Source organism: Schistocerca americana, chromosome 1, assembly GCF_021461395.2.
Source record: "Schistocerca americana isolate TAMUIC-IGC-003095 chromosome 1, iqSchAmer2.1, whole genome shotgun sequence".
NCBI lineage: Eukaryota > Metazoa > Arthropoda > Insecta > Orthoptera > Acrididae > Schistocerca > Schistocerca americana.
This window is the reverse complement of record NC_060119.1, coordinates 753,630,582-753,652,460: the sequence shown is the minus strand read 5'-3', so window position 1 is coordinate 753,652,460 and position 21,879 is coordinate 753,630,582. Positions and strand designations below refer to the sequence as shown.

Here is a 21,879-nt window from a genome sequence, read left to right as displayed (position 1 = left end):
AGCTAGCAAGTTTTCTTCCTTTTTTGTATGCCTGTTGATGACGCAATGCTTCTACTTTTCAGTTAATGATCTCCTTTATTCCTAAACTACTTAAGTTCTATGACAGCTTCCCTGCAAAATATTTTTTATGAACTCTGCAATTCTATGATGATGATTCAAACTTGACGGGGGCGGGGTGGAGTGAGCATCTTCACTGTACTGTATGTTGGCATGATAATGAATTCAGTGTCTGTGATTCAGAAGTACAGGAGATCTTTAAGATACTTCAGCAAATGATACATTTGAAACTTTTAAATAATAATAACTTCATGTACTTTATTTGTTTGTATGCACTGCTAACCACTCATTCAGCAGGAAAATCAGTCAAATACAAGACACCCTCCTTCACCTACATATTTTAGGAATGAGGTGATGTTCTGCTGCATACCAGAGATGCCGAGAATTCAGTGGCAGTGAATTGGTTTATATAACAATCTTCGGGGTCCTTGCACAGTATCTGCTACATGCAAGGATCTAATTGTTGAGGCATAGAATCGTACTTCATTGTAAGGAGAAGTGGCTGGAAGTGAGAGACAACCTGTTGAGGTTGGTAAAATCTGCTATCTGACCATGGTATAGCTCCTTTCAGTTTTCAAGATGATGTGAAGTTCTCTTAACTTGCCTCTACATTGGACACTGCCATCAGATTCATAGATTTCTCCTCCAGGATTGCCAACTGCAATGGGATGCCTATGACACAATACTGTATGTACACCAGACATATGAAGAGTGAAGAGTGTTTTCTGAAGTGATACGTTCCACACGGGGCAAATATAGTAAACACATTATCAAATTTTGTTAACTACCTAGCTTCTACCTAGAATTTTATAGGTGTAGTTCAATAATTTGACTCTTTCTCACTACTAACCATTACAGGTATCTCATTTTTATCTGGTTACACTGTTTTACCAAATTTTTGTACATGTTACTATTTTACATGTTTTTATTGTTTTATGATGGGTGTTTCATTGTACTTTTTGATTGCGTGTCTTAGTAGGTAATGTATATAGTATGGGGACATAAATCTTTGTATGGAGGAAATAATAATCCAGCTACCTGGCTGGCTCCACAAACAACAAATTAGGAATGGTTCTGCTAAAATGTCATGAACCTTGGACAGTGACTTAATTCCCATTGATTTCAAACCTGCATCATCCTTCCAAGCATAGGCAGAGTATGAGTAATCTTTGTTCTGCATTTGGCAAGTTTGAAATTGCCCATTATCTTAACCTTCAACTCAACATCCATTTTGTGTTCTCAAGTCAAGTATGTCCAACAGCATTCGCTCACACTATAGATAATACTTGTAGAGAATGCAACTATGATATCAGATGAGATGTGTGCTGTACTGTTGTTACATCCATGCACACTGGCAATACAACTTTCAGAAAGCACATAGTGACATTGGTATAAATTGATTTTCTTCATGCTTTTCTTATTTTTTCCCATTCTTGCCTAGTTTGATCTGTGAATAATTGTAGAGGACTGCTGATAATGAATCTCAAGGTGTGTGTGCGTCAGGACAACCAGGAAATCTGGGAAAACCTAGGGATTTTTTCATCTGGGAGAAAACTGGGAAAACCTGGGAATTTTTCATTGTTTTAGTTTTCAGTTACATCTTTGTAGTTTTGGCTGGTGAGAGCCGATATTCTAAAAAAGAATTTTATTTAGTCTGCAGCTACAGAATTATGCTCCAGAGAGAGAGAAACAACAAAATAAGATTTCAGTTACAAAAAAAGATGTCATTACAACAACAGAAACAGTGCACACACAAGAGTCTGCCAACAGCGAGATGTGTCAAAGGGTTTGGGACAAAGATACAATACTCGTTAACTGGAAACTGTTTTTGTTGAGCATGATGTCATACCTACTTACATTTGGTTCATTTCAGCAGTTGCCAGCAGCCTAATGCACTTGCACAGAGCTGAAGTCGTGTATGAGCAGTGCCTTTTCCAGCTTCTGGTGACATGAAGCACAGTTGTTAACTGTATAAGCATTAGCATCAAGCAGCCAGAAGGCACCCAGAAAAAATTTTTCTGGCATTTCCAGGCGTCCTGATTTGCCGACGTAATTTTGCTGTTTTCTCTATGTTTACAGCGCTTACGTCAAATGATGATAAAACAGATTTCTGTTGCCGGGAGCTATAAAGTGAATTAAAATACATTCACATAATTACGGATGACTAAAATATGTTTCAGCTCTCTGATTTTATTGTATTTCCACATTATTGGTAGTGAAGCATTAATCAGCTTGCAGAACATTGAAGTTATTTTTATCGGTTAGCTAAAGAAAATTTGGCTTTTATTAATCTTTTCCATAGAGGCAGTCTATTTATTTGAAGCAAAGTGTTGCATTCCATACTATTGGCTAGTTTCAACTGTTTACTGAATTTCAAGTGCACATTTTCATTTTCTGGCATTTATGAAAGAATGCCTTAATAAAGAACCAAACATGAGATAATACAGCTGCAGGTACTCCAAGAAAATTGGTATACTGGAAACCTTAATACTAGGTAGGGCCTGCTTCAGTGTGAATCTGGACCTACGAATATGTACTTTAAGCTAATGATGCATTTCAGCATGGTTTACAAAATTCTGATGATCTTGGAGTATTCTCTGATGTTCTGTTTATTGTATAACATACTGTAAGATCTTTTAATGCTATATACAAATGAACATACATAAATGTTTGCTTTAAGATGACTAAGGAGACCAGTAGTGTTAAATAAAATGTTTTGTTTCAAACATATTGACAGCTTTAGCAGAATATTGCAAATCTGCATTCCATGAAACACATTGTTTTTTTATCACAAGACATATTCAGTACTTGTCTGGGACCTCCTCTAGGCTTGATGTTATTTCTTAATTTGTGATGTTACATCTTAAATTTACAGTGCGCTATTCTTCAGTAAATTATAGACTTACCGCGTACCATGTTTTATGCTCATAACTGGGTGCTGGATGGTGATAGGAATGGGGAGGAGGAGACTGTTATATTAGAATTTCTTTTGGGGTAATTGTTTTAACACAAATAACTTACATCACTTTATTTTTCTAATTAAAAAAATATCTATATTCAGGTATAATGGAGTGGTAGTTGTGATTGTCTGGTAGGCAGGAAAATGTAAGTGTTAATAATATGCAGATATTTATTGAGTGTTTTAGTGTTGGAGCAGATACTTTTACCGAGGATTTCTTAAGCTTTAGGGAAATGAGCATTTGACAAGAACAAAATGACTGCAACAATGTGTCCAGTTTGACCAATGGCATCACTTCCATCTAGAGCACTTGATTCCTTACAGCTTAATAATTCAGTGCTAAATGAATCTGCTCAGATACCAGATTCATCAGTACTTAAATCAGTAACAACTCCCAGGCTTTCCTGCAACGTACTGTATTGAACTTGTCTGTAAACAAATTTAACAACAGTCCCCTCCTGTCAACATAGCCTGTACTTCCACAAATACAGTAGCAACCCCTTAGTTTCCCATTACCATCCAGCCATTGACTGCTTTGGAAAGTTGTTCTGCAAGGAATAATGTATTCACTCATTTATCTCCCCTAAGATGCTAACGTCTTTCCTCTATTCTTCTGTTATACTGTTCTCCTTTTACACTATTTCTGCACATACATCACATTGAATTGTTGTATTGTTTCCATTCATCATTTTCTCTTCTTCACCTACTTCACACTCTGTCCTTCCCTATATCACCTCTGAACTGAAACTAGCTCATGTTTTACTATCTACTATGTTTTGTGCACAATACTTACACTGTGTTCACATATGAAAGCTTTTATTTTTATTAATTTTTGTTAGCACTGAGGTTTATAGATAAAGAAAAACTTATCTTGATACCATTTTAATCTCCTTTTCTGTTTCCAGGTGGATGGTTTTCCTAGCCTCTTTCTGTACAAAGATGGGAAACGGATAGCAGAATACAATGGTTCACGTACTCTGGATGACTTATATGAGTTTGTTTCTAAACACATGCCACATGATGAGCTGTGAAATAAGACTGATGTATTAGACTAGATATGTTAAAGAAGTACCAAGCTGTACACTTGATATTGAGAGTGGTATCAACATTAATCTTATTTTTCTAGAATACATGTCGGTTCTGAATTTTATTGAGTTGTCATTGATATCCATAGTGGGTAGGTGTTTACTTGATACCTGAAGGTAAATTGAGCTGCTGCAACAAGAAAATAATTTTGGTGGTACAAAAGTGATAATTATCCCAAATAAACAAGTAAGAAATCACTTGCCAGTTATTATACACTGAAGAGCCAAAGAGACTGAGCCACCTGCTTTTATCATGTAGGGGCCCCACAAGCACGCAAAAGTGCTGCAACGCAACGTGGCAGGGGCAGGCCAGATATGCTGGATAATGTTCATCTCTGGGAAGTTTTGTGGCCAGTGGAAGTGTTTAAAGTCAGAAGAGTGTTCCTGGAGCCACTTTGTAGCAAATCCGGAGGTTGGAGGGGGGGGGGGGGGGGGGGCTGTTGCATTGTCCTGCTGGAATTGCCCAAGTATGTTGGAATGCACATTGGGCATGAACGGATGCAGGTGATCAGACAGTATGCTTACATACATGTCACCTGTCAGAATCATATCTAAACATATCAGGGGTCTCATATCACTCCAACTGCACACTCCCCACACCATTATAGAGCCTCCAGCAGCTTGAACAGTCCCCTGCAGACATGCAGGGTACACAGATTCATGAGGTTGTCTTCATACCTTTATACATTCATTTGGTCTATACAATTTGAAATGAGACTCGTCTGACCAGGCAGCATGTTTCCAGTCAGCAGGTCATCAAGAGTACACAAGTGGCTCTGAAAGCCCATATTGATGATGTCTTGTTGAACGGTTCACGCGATGACATTTGTTGATGGCCCAGCACTGAAATCTGCAGCAATTCGCAGAAGGGTTGCACTTCTGTCACACTGAACAATTCTCTTCAGTTGTCATTGGTCCCGTTTTTGCAGGATCTTTTTCCAGCCGCAGCAATATCAGAGATTTGATGTTTTACCGGGTTCCTGATATTCACGGTACACTCATGAAATGGTTGCACATGCAAATCCCCACTTCATCGCTGCTTTAGAGATGCTGTGTCCCATCGCTCATGCACTGACCATAACACCACATTCAGACTCACTTAAATCTTGAGAACCTGCCATTGTAGCAGCAATAACCAGTCTAACAACTGCACCAGATGCTTGTTGTCTTATATAGGCGTTGGCATCTGCAGTGCTGTCTTCTGACTGACTGTTTACATATCTCTGTATTTGAATACACATGCTTGTACCAGTTTTTTTGGTGCTTCAGTGTACATACATTGTAATCTGACAATCTGAGAGATAGTTAACTTCCATACCTTGTCCCCAACACGAAGTGCCAAAATACAATTTGAATAAGTACCATGGGGTTTGAGATGAGGGTACAGTAATTAATGTGTCACTGGTAAGTAGGGTATCTCATTTTGTAGCATCTCTGAATTTGGATCTAAATCATAGTATCAGGGTTGTGAAAAAAAAAAGTTTCGCTCACTATTGCTTACAAAAAGTTAAGGACACTGATTCATAACAAAGAAAACTGGATGTGAACTAATATTGATTGTGCAGTTGGATTGAGGTGTCACTCAACAACATTGTCTGCTTGCATAAATACGCTTTCAGCAAACAGAAGGCACCAACAGACTGCAAAGAGGCCACTGCATGTTGTTATTTTGATGTCTCACCTGTTTTCAATCTGTCTTCCCTTGGGTTGGTTACTGTGTGAATGATTCACATGCATGGAACCATGATTGTACCCAGATATGCACCTCTTCATCCAAAAGAAATGTCTGTCTTCAGGGCTCCAAAAAATATGGAAATTACATGGGGAGGGATTGGGACTGTACACAGGACATGTAAGGGCTTTCCAGCAAAACTTACGTAGCATAATCAAAACAACCTAGGCAAAATACGGGCAGGCTTTATTGTGTAACAGAATGATGCTATCCATCAACATTCCTGGACATTTGAACTTGATAGCACACTTGGGTTTTTGCGAAGTGTCCACATACCACTGTGCATTAATTGTGGCACCACGTTCCAGCAATTCAATGAGTAGCGAGCCCTTGGCAGTCGAAGAGAAAGATCATCATGACTTTCCCAGAGCTGGCATTCCCGGATTGGAATTTTTTGATGAAGGTGAATTTATGTGCTCCCTTTGTTGGCCCTGATGCTTGTTCTCTGGCTCAAAATGGTAACAACAGGTTTCATCTCCCTTGACCGTTCGTGACAGGAAATGATATTCTTAAGCATGATACCATTACAAATACTGCAGTGATGTTGACATTCTGTTCAACTTCTGCTGCTTTGTCAGGCTGTGGGGAACCCTCCATGCATAGATGTTTCGGAACTTCAGCTGCTCTGTTATGATGACATGAGTAGTACCATGATTGATGCCCAACATAAGCAGAATGCGTTCCACCATTCATTTCTGACGGCTGGTCCACTGCAGCAGCGAGAGAAGAGAGAATGACATGATGAGCTTGTCGTGGCCATCTGAAGTCTGTCAATGACACCCAGCCTTCTTGAAATCTTTCATTCCATCCAAAGGCATGTGCACATGATGCACTGTGTTTGGGGATGAATTTCATTTCCTAACACCTCTTCCACAGCCAAAAATCATTCCACACCTTGCTGTTGTTCTTTCGTAGTTTCCATAGTGAAGTTGGTTAAAGCAACTCACAGACCTTGTGTCAAGCACATCTAACAGACGAATGGTACTACAGTGAAAGTCTGCGGTATTCCTTCATAATACCCAAAAGAGGGCACTACAGTAGACTTACCTGCAAGTATTAACAATGCCCGCGCCATGCTTGTTGTACAGTCTGTTTCATATTCATTTGACTGCCCCTTATACGTCTTAATTTCTTAAATAATATCACAGCTGAGTATGAAGTACAGCAAATTCAGACCTAATTTTATTGTTTTGGCCATGCAGTCATTACAACAGAAAAAAGTAATACATCTAACACCCCCTTGATTTAAGGACAAAATATGGCTCAGGTACAGTCTTAAACTAGAATGATTCTAAATGTAAATAACAAGAATCTACTTGTTATCGTACAGTTTTTGGCATATGTGTGAGGCTTCCGGAGATATCGTTTATCTTGGCTGCATTTTGAGATAGATAAATGTGGTCTCACTAATTTACCCTGGAAAATGTAGGTGCATTGCTGCATACAGATGATAGAGGAAGGTAGTCTGGTACCCCAAAATGAATAGAAAGAAAGGAAACAAAATAGAGTTTGTGTAATGAGAACCTAAGAAGAATCAAACAATAGAAACCCAGGATGAAATAAAATAAATATTATTAAAAGGAGAGATTGCTACTCCCAATATAGTGGAAATGTTGAGTCGCAGACAAGACAGAACAAAAAACTGCTAAACAAGTAAGCTTTTGGCCCTAAAGTCTCCCTTTGAATTAGACCACACACACACACACACACACACACACACAATTGTTTCACCCAGGTATTTGTTTGAGTTGAATTACACAGTTGTGACTCACTGATATTGTAGTCATAAGATACTACATTTTTGTATGTTTCATGACATGTATAGTTTTACGGTTTGAAACATCTAAAGAAAGTTGCCAGTGTGAGTCACTTTCAAATCTTATGATGATTTCAATTTATCAAGATTGCGTCATAGATAACTGCACCGTTTCTGCATTTTAGGAAAACGGAAGACCTCACATCTCGACAGTTGTCGGATGTTTAGCCATATTGTGTGTCATTGCTGTGTTTGCCGCCCCCCCCCCCCCTCTCTCTCTCTCTCTCTCTCTCTCTCTCTCTCTCTCTCTCTCTCTCTCTCCACATGAAGGCTGTGACCATCCTATTGTTCCCTGTCTAGCAACATTGCCCATATTTGTATGCTAAATAAATTGCAACTTGCATTTGCCTTATTCCTGCCATGAAATGTATAGTCACGTTACTGTACATGTCATTGTGCTCACCAATAACAATACTTATGGTACCATGTACTGCTGATACCACTTATACACTTCCATATAGGTGCAAAACATTTTTGTAAATCAGCATGTAATCATACTGTATTCACTTCTACATTTTAGCTGATTTTTTAAAATTCCTTAAAATTACTTTTAACTTATTGCAAAAGTTACTGTTTATTGCTCATTTACATGGCCCATAGTGCTCATATAATTCGTGATCATCCCACTTAGGTAGTTAAATTGTCATTTCTGATAGGCACAGGAGGCAATGTACAGTGTCTTTTAATTGTGTGTGTCTGCACAATGTAAATCTTTTCTCACCTAGCTTGCTGCTATTTTATATTGCTGCTGCTCACTTACACTTATGGCAGTACAACTTATTGCTGTGTTAACTGAAGCAATGATGAAGTAATAGATATGGTCTTGCAATTGTAAAACAACACTGGAACAGTACAAGACAATGTTATTTGCACTTGGTGCTCTTTGTACATAGCCGCGCTACCGCTTGAGGGTTAAACAACCACCCTTTGTGAATAATCTATTCTGTTTGTAAATTTGGTTCTGGAGGCAAGCAAATAACCTCTCTTTTGCCAATGAAGGCTGTGGCCAAAAATTTTATGTACAGTGTCTTTTAATTGTGTGTGTCTGCAACTTAACGTGTCTTCTTTACAGTAAGTAGCAATCTGTCTTTTCATATATTATTAACAAAAATTTAACCTGTCATTGAGTTCCAATGTCGTAAATAATACACTGGTGTAGCTCAGGTGTATATCTCCTCCCCCCACCACCCCTTTTTTAAAAAAAATATACATAGTGTGTGTATCCCACAGTTATGTACTACTTACATCAAATATCATAATATTCCGTATTTTGCTGCAAGAAATTTTCTCTCCATTTTTGAACACAAAATAATGGTGTAATCTATTTATTTACTTAATAAAAACACCTATCCGCTGCTAGACAATGATTTTTATTCAGTCACCTCCACTCATTTCTTTACAATTACATTCCAGAATGTTCATATCATTGTGCTTTGGATTTTTGGGCATTAACTCACTGATATCATCTTTATATAGAAAAATTATTGGAATACCCTGCAACATTAATGTCAGTGATTGCACGATTGTTGCCTGTAGTATGTTTAGATGCTCACCTCATAATGCATACTGTATGGTAGCCCAGATGAAATTTGTAAGTTTTACCAGATTTGAGTACGGGGGAGGGGTCGAGTGGTTCTAGGCGCTACAGTCGGGCCGCGCGACCGCTACGGTCGCAGGTTCGAATCCTGCCTCGGGCATGGATGTGTGTGATGTCCTTAAGTTAGTTAGGTTTAAGTAGTTCTAAGTTCTAGGGGACTGATGACCTCAGAAGTTAAGTCCCATAGTACTCAGAGCCATTTGAACAATTTGAGTATGGGGTCTCCAAGATTTTTCTGTCGTAAGTTTACAATAATTACAATAAGCTTAACATGTTCTCTGTGGAAGAAGATTTGAGGCCTTGCTGTATTGCATAGCGATCTACTGGTGACCTGACAAAAACTTTGCTGAAATGCGGCTCTAGTCACCAGTGTGCGGTGCTCTGCAATTGTAATTACCAGGGGGGACCCAAAAGAAACAGGATTGTTGTCATTAAAAAATTATTGATGAAGCTTTTTACAAAATTATTTCAGTCACCTTCAAAATACTCCCCATAACATGCAATGCGTTTGTCAAGTCTCTTTTCCCACTGTTGGAAGCGTGTTTGGAACTCTTAAAGTTTGATATTGTCCAGTGCCCTTTGCGAAGCTGTTTTTACTGCCTCCACATCGTCATAACGCTCCCCTTTTAGCATTTTTTTCATTCATGGAAATAGGAAAAAATCACAAGGGGCTAGATCCGGCAAATCCAGAGCGTGGGGAACGACAGACCACCTCTGAGATGCCAAATAGTGGGTCACTCGTAAGGCCGTGTTTGCTGGAGCGTTGTCGTGATGCAGAAACAGTCACCTGATTGCCAAAGTTCCGGCCGTTTCCTCCTCACATCCTCTCGCAGATGCCTTAAAACATCAAAGTAAAAGTGCTGGTTAACAGTCTGGCCAGGGGATACGAATTCCCGATGCACAATTCCACAAACATCAAAAGAGACAATGATCATCGTCTTCACATTTGACCTCACTTGCCTTACTTTTTTCGGTCTGGGAGAGTTGGGAGTCCTCCACTGGTTTGACGCTTGCTTGGTGTCTGGGTCATACCCGTAACACCAACTCTCATCCCCTGTAATGACTTTGTTCAAGAAGTTTGGATCACGTGCAATCTCTGTTTTCAAGTCCTGACACACTTCATGCAGATGGTTTTTTGCTCCTGTGTGAGAAGGCGCAGAACAAATTTATCAGCAACACGTCTCATATGCAAATCCTCACTCAAAATCCGCTGGCACGAGCTCCAACTGATTCCTGTCTTTGTTCAAATTTGGTCGATCGTTTGGCGATGATCCTCATTGATCTTTTGGCGGACCTTTTCAATGTTCTCCTCATTTCGCGATGTTGAAGGGCGTCCAGAATGAGCTTGGTCTTCAACACACATCTCACCATGTTTAAAGCACCCAAACCACTCGAAAACCTGTGTGCGGCTCATAGCGTCCTCCTGGAAAGCTTCCTGAAGCATTTGGTGTGTCTCCATTGCAGTTTTTTTAAGCAGGAAACAAAGTCTCACACACACTCTTTGTTCTTTTAAAGTGGCCGTAATGACTTCGCAGAGGTAACCCGCCAAAAGTCAGAGAAACACAATACCACACTTGCACGTTCAACTCTCCACTGACGCCGTCTGCACGGCTGTTTCATGAAGGTTTCTACTAACACCATCTAGCGTGAGAACCCTGCACTACCTCTACGAGTGGCAGCGCCCTCGGAGTCCGGTTTCTTTTGGGTCCCCCCTCGTATACCTCTGCCTGATGTCAATTCACCACATTGGTGGGGGCTGTCCATAGCAAATGGGACATATCGCTGCATAAACTGCTCCAGTAACAGCTACCTAAGCTCGAAAATGACCCTGAAACAATTTAATCGTTTACCGTACTTATTTATTAATTTTTGGGAAATTTTTACTATACTTGTTTAGTTCGTAAACACAAATCTTAATAGAAATAATTTAAAAAAATCATTTTCACGTAAACTTCACACTCTTCAATAATTGGAATCTTAAAAAGTTTTTCTTGGTTTTGTTGTATCTTGCTTTTTTTATTTTTGTAGGGCATTTTAACCTACTAATTTATTTGCAAAACACACAAATTTTACAAACAATACAAAAAGGACTAATTACCATAATCTTTGGACCATTTAAACAGTGCAGTCATACAAAGTCATTCCTGTATGTGGTTTTCATTACTACAGCTGATGCATATTTTTGGTTGTCCCAAGCAGTCATCGCAAAATGTTGTAATTTTCTTGGTTTTGTTGTCTCCCGCATTTTTGCTTTCCTCAGCAAAAATCCTTTTGTACCACAACATGCAGTGTCACTAAAATTTTCTTCCTGGTCCCTCAATTTTTCCAAAGTATGGTCTTTTTTTTCTTGATGGAGGCTTGGTACAGGCAGCATATCCACATAACTGCAAGGCAATGGACTCTTTGAAAATTTGAAATGACATTCTTCTGCTCAAAGTGCTCTTTTTACGATGCAGAATCCAATTGGGAACTCCTGCTCTGTTTGGACCATTTGTTCCACAGAGAGGCATATTTTTATCTGACAACTTATGCCATAGAGAAATGCTTGTATATAAATTGTTAGCATAATGAATGAAACCTTTTTCAAAAAGAGGCTCAAAACATTTTCATAGTGATAGCCTCAGCTTGACCTGCATCTTGCAGTGTGTCATCTTTCTCTTGATAAATATGCAAGGCAAAAGTGAAGCCTTCCTCTTAACAAATTTTGTGCAACTTTACATGATGCTTGTGAGACGTGGTGTCATTTACTGCCTAAAAATAAATCTTTCTCTCCAAGGAATCATAAATCCATCAATTACCACATCTCTTCCAGGGGTTAGAGTATTTTGAAAGTTACTCTGCAGATGTTCAACTAATACTGTACTTTGTATGTCGTGTCATTTACATTTCTAGGGGCATCATTGTCAGTAAAATGTCAGCAAGGTAATAAAACTAGAAACAGATCATGTGACATAGTGGCTTTTATAACTTTATTTTCATACAGCGGATTGTTTGACCAATAAGCTGAAACTTCTGTGATCTCATTTAACCCCACAATTAGCATTATGCCAATAAACTTGTCTATTTCATCCTCAGAAGCTTCAACCCAATTGGCTAGACAAGATCTTTTTTTTGCCTGGCATGTTGGACAGTTACTGTGCTGCATTCCTCGTTTCTAACAACATTATTGTTAAACATGTCTTATGTAAACATCAGTAGGGATGTCAAAATTGGTGGATATATTAACTTCTGTATCCCAATTATATTTTGCCTATTTGGTTTTCAAAATGGAGTATAATTTTCGTCAGTGCCATTATCATTAACAGAGTTACATACAGTATCATGTACCTCATCAGGACAGGAATCATCACCACTTATATTTAAATCTGATGAGGATCTTGAATGCTAGGGATTGTAAGCTGGATCATTGTCAGGCACAGTAGAGTTGTTGTAGTCACTGGAGTCTCCCTTATTTAGGTAGCAGTTCAGATAGTAGCATAGTCTCTCCTCATCTAATTGAGTATTACACCTTTGTTTTCTTGTTACTGGCATCCCAGAGGTGGATCGATCCCTTTCCAGCTAAACATCCAGTGATCAAAAAATAGAAAATCCAGGATGGAATGTAACAGTATTATGAAAAGAAAAGTTTCTACACACCATATAGCGGAGATGTTGAGTTGCAATTAGGCACAACAAAAAGACTCACAATTAAAGCTTTCGGCCACTGGTACTTGTCGGCCATAGACGACGTGCGCGAGTGTGCCCCACACGCGCTTGCGCGCCCCCCCCCCCCCCCCCCACACACACACACATACACACACACACACACACACACACACACACACACACACACACACACACGACTACAGTCCCAGTTGCCAGACTCTGCAGGTGTGTGTGTGTGTGTGTGTGTGTGTGTGTGTGTGTGTGTCTTCTATTGTTGACGAAGGCCATCAGCTGAAAGCGTTAAATGTGAGAGTCTCTTTGTTGTGCCTGTCTGTGACTCAGCATCTCCGCTATATGGTGAGTAGCAACTTTCCTTTTCATAATATTGTAAACACACAATGAAATGTGATTACAACTGGTGGCCAACCATAATCATTATGAAAGATAAACAGACACCTCATAACTATCCAGTATTTTGCTATATACCTTAAAGCAGCTATTATTGTCTGCTAGCACTAACAAATGACCATGTGTGTATTTTAAAGCAACTATTCTCACCTGCTAACACTTACATATGATGGTGTGCGTATTACAATGTACAGCAAGAAGTGACCCGTTTTTTGTAGCATTTGGTGCTAAAAATGCAGCACAACAATTGTGACACATGATGACATGAAAAATTGGGAACCAGAATGAAAAAGTGTTATAAGGAAGCAATAACATAATGAATTATCTTTATCCTGGTAAATAAAATATATACCTTCGATAGAGCGCAGCAATTAGTTGCCCCCCCCCCCCCCCCTCCTCCCAACACACACACACACACACACACACACACACACACACACACACTCTTTTTCAAGTTTTATTACACAACTCCAGATTTAGTTCCCTGTTGGTCGGACATCAGTCACAGTTCTCATACACACAAAATTCAAGCTTTCGCAGCAAACGGTTGCTTCATCAGGAAAGAGGGAAGGAGAGGGAAAGACGAAAGGATGTGGGTTTTAAGGGAGAGGGTAAGGAGTCATTCCAATCCCGGGAGCGGAAAGACTTACCTTAGGGGGAAAAAAGGACAGGTATACACTCGCGCCCCCCCCCCCCCCCCCCCCCCCCCACACACACACACACACACACACACACACACACACACACACACACACACACACACACTCACTAGGGATGTGTGTGTGTGTGTGTGTGTGTGTGTGTGTGTGTGTGTGTGTGTGTGTGTGTGTGCGTGTGTGCGCACGCGCGCGCGCGTATACCTGTCGTTTTTTCCCCCCTAAGGTAAGTCTTTCCGCTCCCGGGATTGGAAAGACTCCTTACCCTCTCCCTTAAAACCCACATCCTTTCGTCTTTCCCTCTCCTTCCCTCTTTCCTGATGAAGCAACCGTTGGTTGTGAAAGCTTGAATTTAGTGTGTATGTTTGTGTTTGTTTGTGTGTCTATCGACCTGCCAGCACTTTCGTTTGGTAAGTTTACCAAGGTAAACATTTATGAGCAAAATCACAGTATCATATATATATATATATATATATAGAGGGAAACATTCCACGCGGGAAAAATATATTTAAAAATAAAGATGATGTGACTTACCATACGAAAGCGCTGGCAGGTCGATAGAAACACAAACAGACACATACATACACACAAAATTCAAGCTTTCGCAACAAACTGCTGCCTCATCAGGAAAGAGGGAAGGAGAGGGAAAGACGAAAGGAAGTGGGTTTTAAGGGAGAGGGTAAGGAGTCATTCCAATCCTGGGAGCGGAAAGACTTACCTTAGGGGGAAAAAAGGACGGGTATACGCTCGCTGATCTACCCACAGGGCAGGTCTGTTTGTGTATGGTGTAATGCAGCATATTTTCATGGTTTATCCATGGACCCAGGACTGTGGTGCTCCTTAGCAGACGAGAGGCCGTGGGTGATTGAGTTATAGACATTTTATTTGTTGTTGTACATTTTGACACTTCAAAAGTAGTTTATATGTTAGAACATATGGACGAAAAGAAGAAGAAAATTGTCAGTCGCTGGCGGTTTGTATGCAATGTACTCATATATTTCCTGAAAGAAAAATCACACAATGCCTGTAAAATAATAGATATAACACAGTGTGTAATAACTGAAAATAATGGACGTAGTAAACCAACATTTTATTGCTGATCGTCTGCGACTTTGGTTTACACAATTCTTCCCCACCTTATACACTCCTCTCCAGGTGCCTACTTTTTCCTGAGATTATTTCTGAAATCCATAATGATATTTTAAATCCGTCTTGTGACTCCAAGGAAATGCATATTTCTGTCAACAGATGTGTTTAACGTTACTGAAATAAAATAACATCAGTGGTCTTAATGAAACAGACATACCATTTGGCTTGCTTTCTCCAGTTCATTACAAAAGCCATTATGTCAGTACTTAAGATTTTTGTTCACATCAGGAAACGCCATCTGCTTGCAGATCTTTTTAGACATGTCATTGTTTGCACTATTGTTTCTTGTATGGTAGCTGCAAATACAGATTGTCAACTTACATCGTAATTTACCCTCGAGATTTCAGAATTTGTCAGGATAAAATGCTAAAACTGGTCTGGAAATGGGGGAAATATGAATGAATTTCACTTGGGGAAACTAGTGGTAACCCTGGCATGATGCTTAAGTGTATCTTTGTAAAAGTGCCGTAATTGTTTCCCAACTAACTGCTTTTATCTGTTTCCCTCTTTGGCCTTTTTTAGCTGTGTCATTTAACTTTTCCTGGGGCACCCATCTTGCTTCGTGGCATAAATTATTTTAAAATGACTTTAAAGAATGGACCAAAAATTTTAATTTTTCATGATGATACTGAAATACTACTCGAGGTGCCGAATTCAGGTAGCTTAAATAGCTGAAGGGATCAACTACTAATTCACAGCTAACAAATTCAGGCTTAAAGTCACAAATACTCAGTTTATGTGGTTTCAAGCAAAACTGCTTTGTTATGCAACCGCACAGTCAGCTTATTATTTGACCACAAGATGCTTAGCACTGAGAGACTCTTGGATTTTTAAACATCACATTCAAGACACACTAGCACCTTTGCCCCAGTCGATTGTAAAAAGCTGATGAGGTGTGTCTAAATTACAAGTCCATAAGATTTGAATGTGCAGTAAAGGGAAATCTCAGAACTTGCAAAAATAGGAATTTAGAATCCAGTGCAGTTGCCAGCCTAATTATTCATAGAGCAAAACACAAAGCTGCTGTTTAACTTACACGCTGTAATAGCAGTGTGTGTTAAATCCACTTCAGCGCAGTAAAAATTTAGCTTTAAATTATGTAGTTATTGAAACACGGTTGAAAAACTGACCGTATGCTTTCTGTTTCATTTTGTTGTTAAGGTTGCAGACACACACAAATGCACTGGTAGACATGACAAAGCTTACAGGCACAATAGTTTACAATTTTGTTTTTGTAGCAGTGCTTGACTCAATGTAGTCATCAGACTAGATTTTTTTTAAAATCCTAGGTAACACTTCAGGCACATACATGTTGTTAATGTTAAACACAGCAGGGTAACAATACTGATCCCTTTTATAATGCCATAGACAAACCAAAATGTAGATTATGCAATATGACACAACTGACACAGGAATAAAACATATGCTGTAAATATTGGTCATAATTTCAATTAATGTATAAAATTTAGTTGCTGTGTCATTTAAACAGTACTGCTCTGTTTTGTGATTTTCAGTAGTCTGTGTGATAATGAAATTTAAGTCTTTGAAATTATTCTTGCACATTATTGGACATTCATCTGTGTTAATGAAAACAATGACTTGGGTACATATAACTTTAAACAGACACTTTTCTTCAGACTATAATAGTAATAGACAAAATTGGGAAGCAATTCATCTCTCTAAATGAAACACTTAATTCTTGAGCGGGCATGCCAGTTTTCATAACACAAGCAGGCGCATGGCGTACTTTGTACACATGTAAAGACGAGCTGGCTTCATGTTACCAAGGTAAACATTTATGAGCAAAATCACAGTATCATCTAAGTTTAACTGAACAATGATAAAATAAATTTGCATTATGTGAGCTAAATCACTATTTAATTAAGCACTGATAAAATAAACTTTCATTGTATCACTCAGTCGCTGTGTACAAGTGTTACCCCTCAGTAATGACCCACTCAGAGCATTAAGCAGTGCATTTGCATCAGATCCCAGCTAAATGCTTATTTGGTTACCAATTATCTCATAGACAACTGCCTGATTGTGGGACTGTATTGCTAGCTCAGAATCTTGGGCATTTTCTTGCATGGATTGTAAAATCTTCCTCAGCTAGCTCCATGTTTATTTGATATTATTGCTGCTCAATTGGATGCAGGACAGCACAACATACCACTGCATTAGCTGAAGCAATAATGAAGGAATAGGTATGGGCACACAATTGTAAAACAACAATGGAATGGCACAAGACAATGTTATTTGTGATGGGCGTACTTTAGATGAGGAGGTGAGAAACCAAGGGGTATAAGTGACATTTTCAGAAAAAATGAGTTAAGTGCAAAAATGGGTTCCTAAAATATGTAAATTATGGTGGCCAAGAGGTACAAGTGCATCTCTGTCTGGTGCTGCAGTCTGGTGGTAGAAATTTAACTACTTGCAGAAACGCGTGTATTGTTTGGCGGCCAAGGGATATATGTGAAGCGGCAATAGTGGTGGTGCGCGTGTGTGTGAATGCGGTGTTACTGTTACGAAGTGAAGTTCATTGTTTCATTGCATATAAGTGATAAAACAAACTTCATTTACTATCTTCCATCAATAAATACGAATATTAATATTATTTTTATTGTAAATTGGACATAAAATACGAGAGAGAACAGTAACAATGACATCTCCAGAAGGGGACTTTTCTGACAGCTCCGAAGGTGAGTAATTAAGTACACCATTAATATTATTGTCTCATGTTTAAATAAAACACTTCAAAAATACGTATTTTTTATATTTAAAGTGAAAACCTGTTGATATTATTCGCTAGAATGACCCCCCCCCCCTTTTTTTTTAAAAAAAAAAAAGAAGACAATTGCTCTAGACCAGACAGATGATGATATTTCATATGAAACAGAGGTAGATAGTGTTGATACTGACTCCAGGGAGAACTCAAGTGATGAAGGTAATTTTCTATAATTGATGCAATATGAGCAGTAAACTAAGTTACAGTTTTGTAAAAATTTTCCTGGCAGAGTAGCTCCTTTCTTCTGATCGATATTTCTCGGTGGAAGTCAGAGTGAAGTGTGCTGTTTTCTGCTTGCAGACGCTGCCAAACATAGTAAGCAACTGATTATAAGATTTCTTCATTAATTCCACATTCATTAACACTATTCAGAACTACATTACTTTGACAGTGAATATCTGTATAATATTATGCTTTCATGAAGCTTTGTTACTGCCGTGCATCATTAATTTCTACCATAATGAATTATTAATGTGAAGTTAACAGTACTACACAGAATTTTCCCCCTCATCTTTCCTCACCCCACAGCCATGTTGCATTTTCTTTTTCACATTTTCACCTTGCTGCCCAGAAAAGTTTTACAACCTGTGTATTTGCCATTAACTAACAAATAATGAGAAATCAAAACAACTTTAATTACCTGAAAAAGTAAAACTAGGCAGGTTAACATACTGCTCTATGCTTCTCCATTTCAGACTAAAATGAGGGGTCTGATGAAAGTGAGGTAAACAGTGGAGGGCACAAAGCTTCTAAGAGAGTAAAGCATATGGGGAGAAAAAAAACGTGAAGGACTCGTTTATGGAAAAGAGTAGTACCATCTACTAAACGTAATGAAGGTAAAGAATATGTGGATCGCAAAGGAAAGTTGCTCAAAGAAAGAAAGGTAAGAGTGTACAATCACAACTGCCGATTCAAGTGCAATCAGAACATCCGTCAACAAACAAGACAGGAAGTATTTAATGAATATTGAAGTCTTGGTACCTGGGACTTGCAGACCACCTTCTTATACTCTTCTGTTACTGTCAGTGAGCCAAATAGAAGGAAAGGAATTGCTACAAAAAGAAAATCTATTAGTTGCCCAAATTCTCTACAGGGCAAAAGAGTTTGCAAAATGTTCTTTATAAGGACCCTAGATGTGTCTAACAAGAGAGTAACAAACGTGGTACAAAAGAAAACCACTTCAACTACAAATATAAAACCCCTGGAAATAAGATTGATGAAGCTAAAGTAGGTCTTATAAAGGAACACATCAAACGTTTTCCAAAGTACAGTAGCTACTATTCACGCCAAAAAGCACCAAATAAGAAGTATCTGGCAGGAAACCTCAACCTCAAGAAAATGTATCAGCTTTATAAGGAGTTTTGTGAAGAAAAGGAAACAGAGCCAGCACGGAAAACCTTTTACCGCTATGTTTTTAACACATGCTTTAATCTTAGTTTCCACAGTCCATATACAGACACACGTGCTACGTGTGACAAGCTGCAAAATACCATTGATCATAGATTGCTTGACGAAAAACATGGTGCTCTTGTTGAAAAGGAACTCCATCTACGGAAAGCACAGATTGCCCAGAAACAAGTGGTGGATGCAAGAAATCTGGTTGCTAAAGATGCTCGGCATGTGGCTGTATGTTTTGTCTTACAGGAAATGCTCCCAACACCAGTTCTGACATGTTCACAAGCTTATTACTCTCAACAGTTGTGGACTTATAATTTGTGTGTACATGATTTAGGTTCAGGAAAAGCTTTCATGTTTATGTGGCACGAGGATCAAGCTTCACGAGGATGTCAAGAGATAATGTCTTGCCTACTGAAATTTATTAACAGTTTGCCACCAACCATCACGCATCTCACTGCATTTAGTGACAATGCAGGAGGACAAAACAAAAATCAACACAGAGTGAAATTTTGGCTCTATATAGTCAACAACACTCACATTCAGATCTTTGACCGTAAGTTTCTACTTTGTGGCCATTCATTTAATGATTGTGACAGAAACTTTGGAATTATTGAGCGCAGTAGAAAAATTCCACACGGGTATTTATGTAATCGCCAAGGTGTCAAGACATTTTGAGGTAGTGAAAATGCGTGACAAGGATTTTGTCACACTATATGTGATTGAACCATTTTTTCTAAAATCTGTAAAGGGAAATCAAAAAATGCAGTGGTTGCACTTCAAAAAAGATGAACCAAGGACATTGTTTTATAAATGTTCAGATACTCCTAAGACTAACTCACAGAACAACTCCGCCAAAAATTAAGGGAAAAAAGTACAAAGACTGACTGAACCTTCTACCATTTGTGCATCACAGTTTTTACACAGAACTCAGTTCTGCTCTCCATCCACAAGAGGAAAGAAATCGATTAATCTACAAGAGAAACTAATAAGTGTCGGCCCTTGTCAGCAGCATGTGCAGCACAGTATCAAGAACAGTCGATAACAGAGAGTGATAACTTGGAAGGTGAAAATAACAATATTTTTGACAGTGATTCAGATTAAGAATGCAGTAATAGAAGAAAATTTTTATAGTTGTTTCCATTTCTTTCCTTAATATATATATATATATATATATATATATATATATATATATATATATATATATATTTTTAATCAAAAGGAAAGATTACCCATTTTCAGTTTTTCTATAATTTGCGAAGAAACTTTTTTCTAGATTTTTCAACATTAATTATTACTGTATTTAATGTGCATTATGTATTATGATTCATAATAAACTAAATAATTTGAAAATTCTTTTAATATTTCTTTGAGATCATACCTTTCTAACTCTCACTTGGAAGCCAAGGGGTACAAGTGACAGGTGTCATCAAATTATCAATGACATTTGTTAAATGACTAAATTTTTTGCTGTAGAAATATGAGGGAGATAAACATAAAACTATATCTTCAAATGATATTAAGTTTTTCCCAAAACCCAGACTCAAAAGCTTCCCAGGTGTGATGTGGTTTCCAGAAGCAGTGATAGATGGACCAGGTAATAATGATTCCATGTTGATAAAATTTCAAGATGATGCTAATCTGAGTGAAGAATTATTAAAGAAGGGGAATCAGAAACAAAATATTTTATACCTAGAGTAAGTGGTTACATAAAAGATGTATCAGTCATTATTATTTTAGTCTGGAAATGAAGTGTTATTCACTAAAACTTCCTGAAAGATAATAACCTACTCAATAAGTTCCCAAGGTTGCCTTTACTGGAATTAAAATAATGGGAATCACTGGAACACTAGATAAACTGGTTAGGGTAGAATTACTGGTAACATTTAGTATTTGTGATTATACTTCTGAACATCCAGTGTTTCTTGTAATGAAACTAAATGTTCCTATTTTATTGGGTGTAGATTGGCTAGCTGAGAGTAAGGTATCACTAGCTTTCAATGAAAGTAAGGTTACCTTTGTTATCAAGAGAACATAAGGAAGCTACACTTGGAATTGGAACCAGTCATGTCAAAAGCATAAGAGTAAGAATAATAGCAGCAGCATCGCTGCTAGATGAATGTGTAAATAACTATCAACAAGTTAGGTACTGAGCAAGAAAATACAGTGAAACAAGAAGACATATCCAGTAAATCTACATATCTTAATAGGTACGAACGAGATGCACTACTATCGTTAATATCAAAACACAAAATACTTTTTTTTTCCTTTACAACCAACTATAATGAAACATTTTAAATGTACGTTAAAGATAATACTGAATAAACCATTCTATGTTAAGGATGCATTGTGAAAGAAAACTGAAATATGGGTATTACTGAAACTTCTGATAGCTGTTACAATAATACATAAATAGTGGTTAAAAAACCAGATTGGTCTGTATGTTTAGTGTTAGATGCCAGTACTTTAAATAGAATCATTGAGGCAGGGAGGCTCAGGTCTCCAATTATAGATAATTATTAGCTAGGTTTTGCAGAAGCCAGATATATTAGTACAATGAAAGTTACGACTGCTAGCAGCTACCATTAGCCACAA

The 21,879-nt window shown here is 38.2% G+C and overlaps 2 protein-coding genes across 2 annotated transcripts in view; both read left to right on the top strand.

Moving 5' to 3' along the window:
- Positions 1 to 4,166, top strand: part of LOC124611206 (thioredoxin domain-containing protein 5 homolog) — a 122,054-nt gene extending 117,888 nt beyond the window's left edge. Inside the window, exon 8 of the mRNA XM_047140224.1 lies at positions 3,922 to 4,166. Coding sequence (XP_046996180.1) covers positions 3,922 to 4,047 — 126 coding nt within the window. The 3' untranslated portion in view covers positions 4,048 to 4,166. The remainder of the gene's footprint in view (positions 1 to 3,921) is intronic.
- Positions 4,167 to 17,763: 13,597 nt separating this feature from the next.
- On the top strand, positions 17,764 to 20,390 carry LOC124594055. Its single transcript, XM_047132408.1, has 2 exons — positions 17,764 to 17,803; positions 19,037 to 20,390. The coding sequence occupies exons 1-2, from the start codon at positions 17,764 to 17,766 to the stop codon at positions 19,960 to 19,962; spliced, it is 966 nt and encodes a 321-aa protein (XP_046988364.1). The 3' UTR covers positions 19,963 to 20,390.
- The last annotated feature ends 1,489 nt before the right edge of the window (positions 20,391 to 21,879 follow it).

Bases quoted from the DNA above. Each gene is read 5' to 3' on its own strand.
- LOC124594055 (XM_047132408.1), top strand. From the start codon at position 17,764: ATGACATCTCCAGAAGGGGACTTTTCTGACAGCTCCGAAG. The intron at 17,804-19,036 runs GTGAGTAATTAA...GTGTCTAACAAG, and splicing joins CTTTTCTGACAGCTCCGAAG to AGAGTAACAAACGTGGTACA.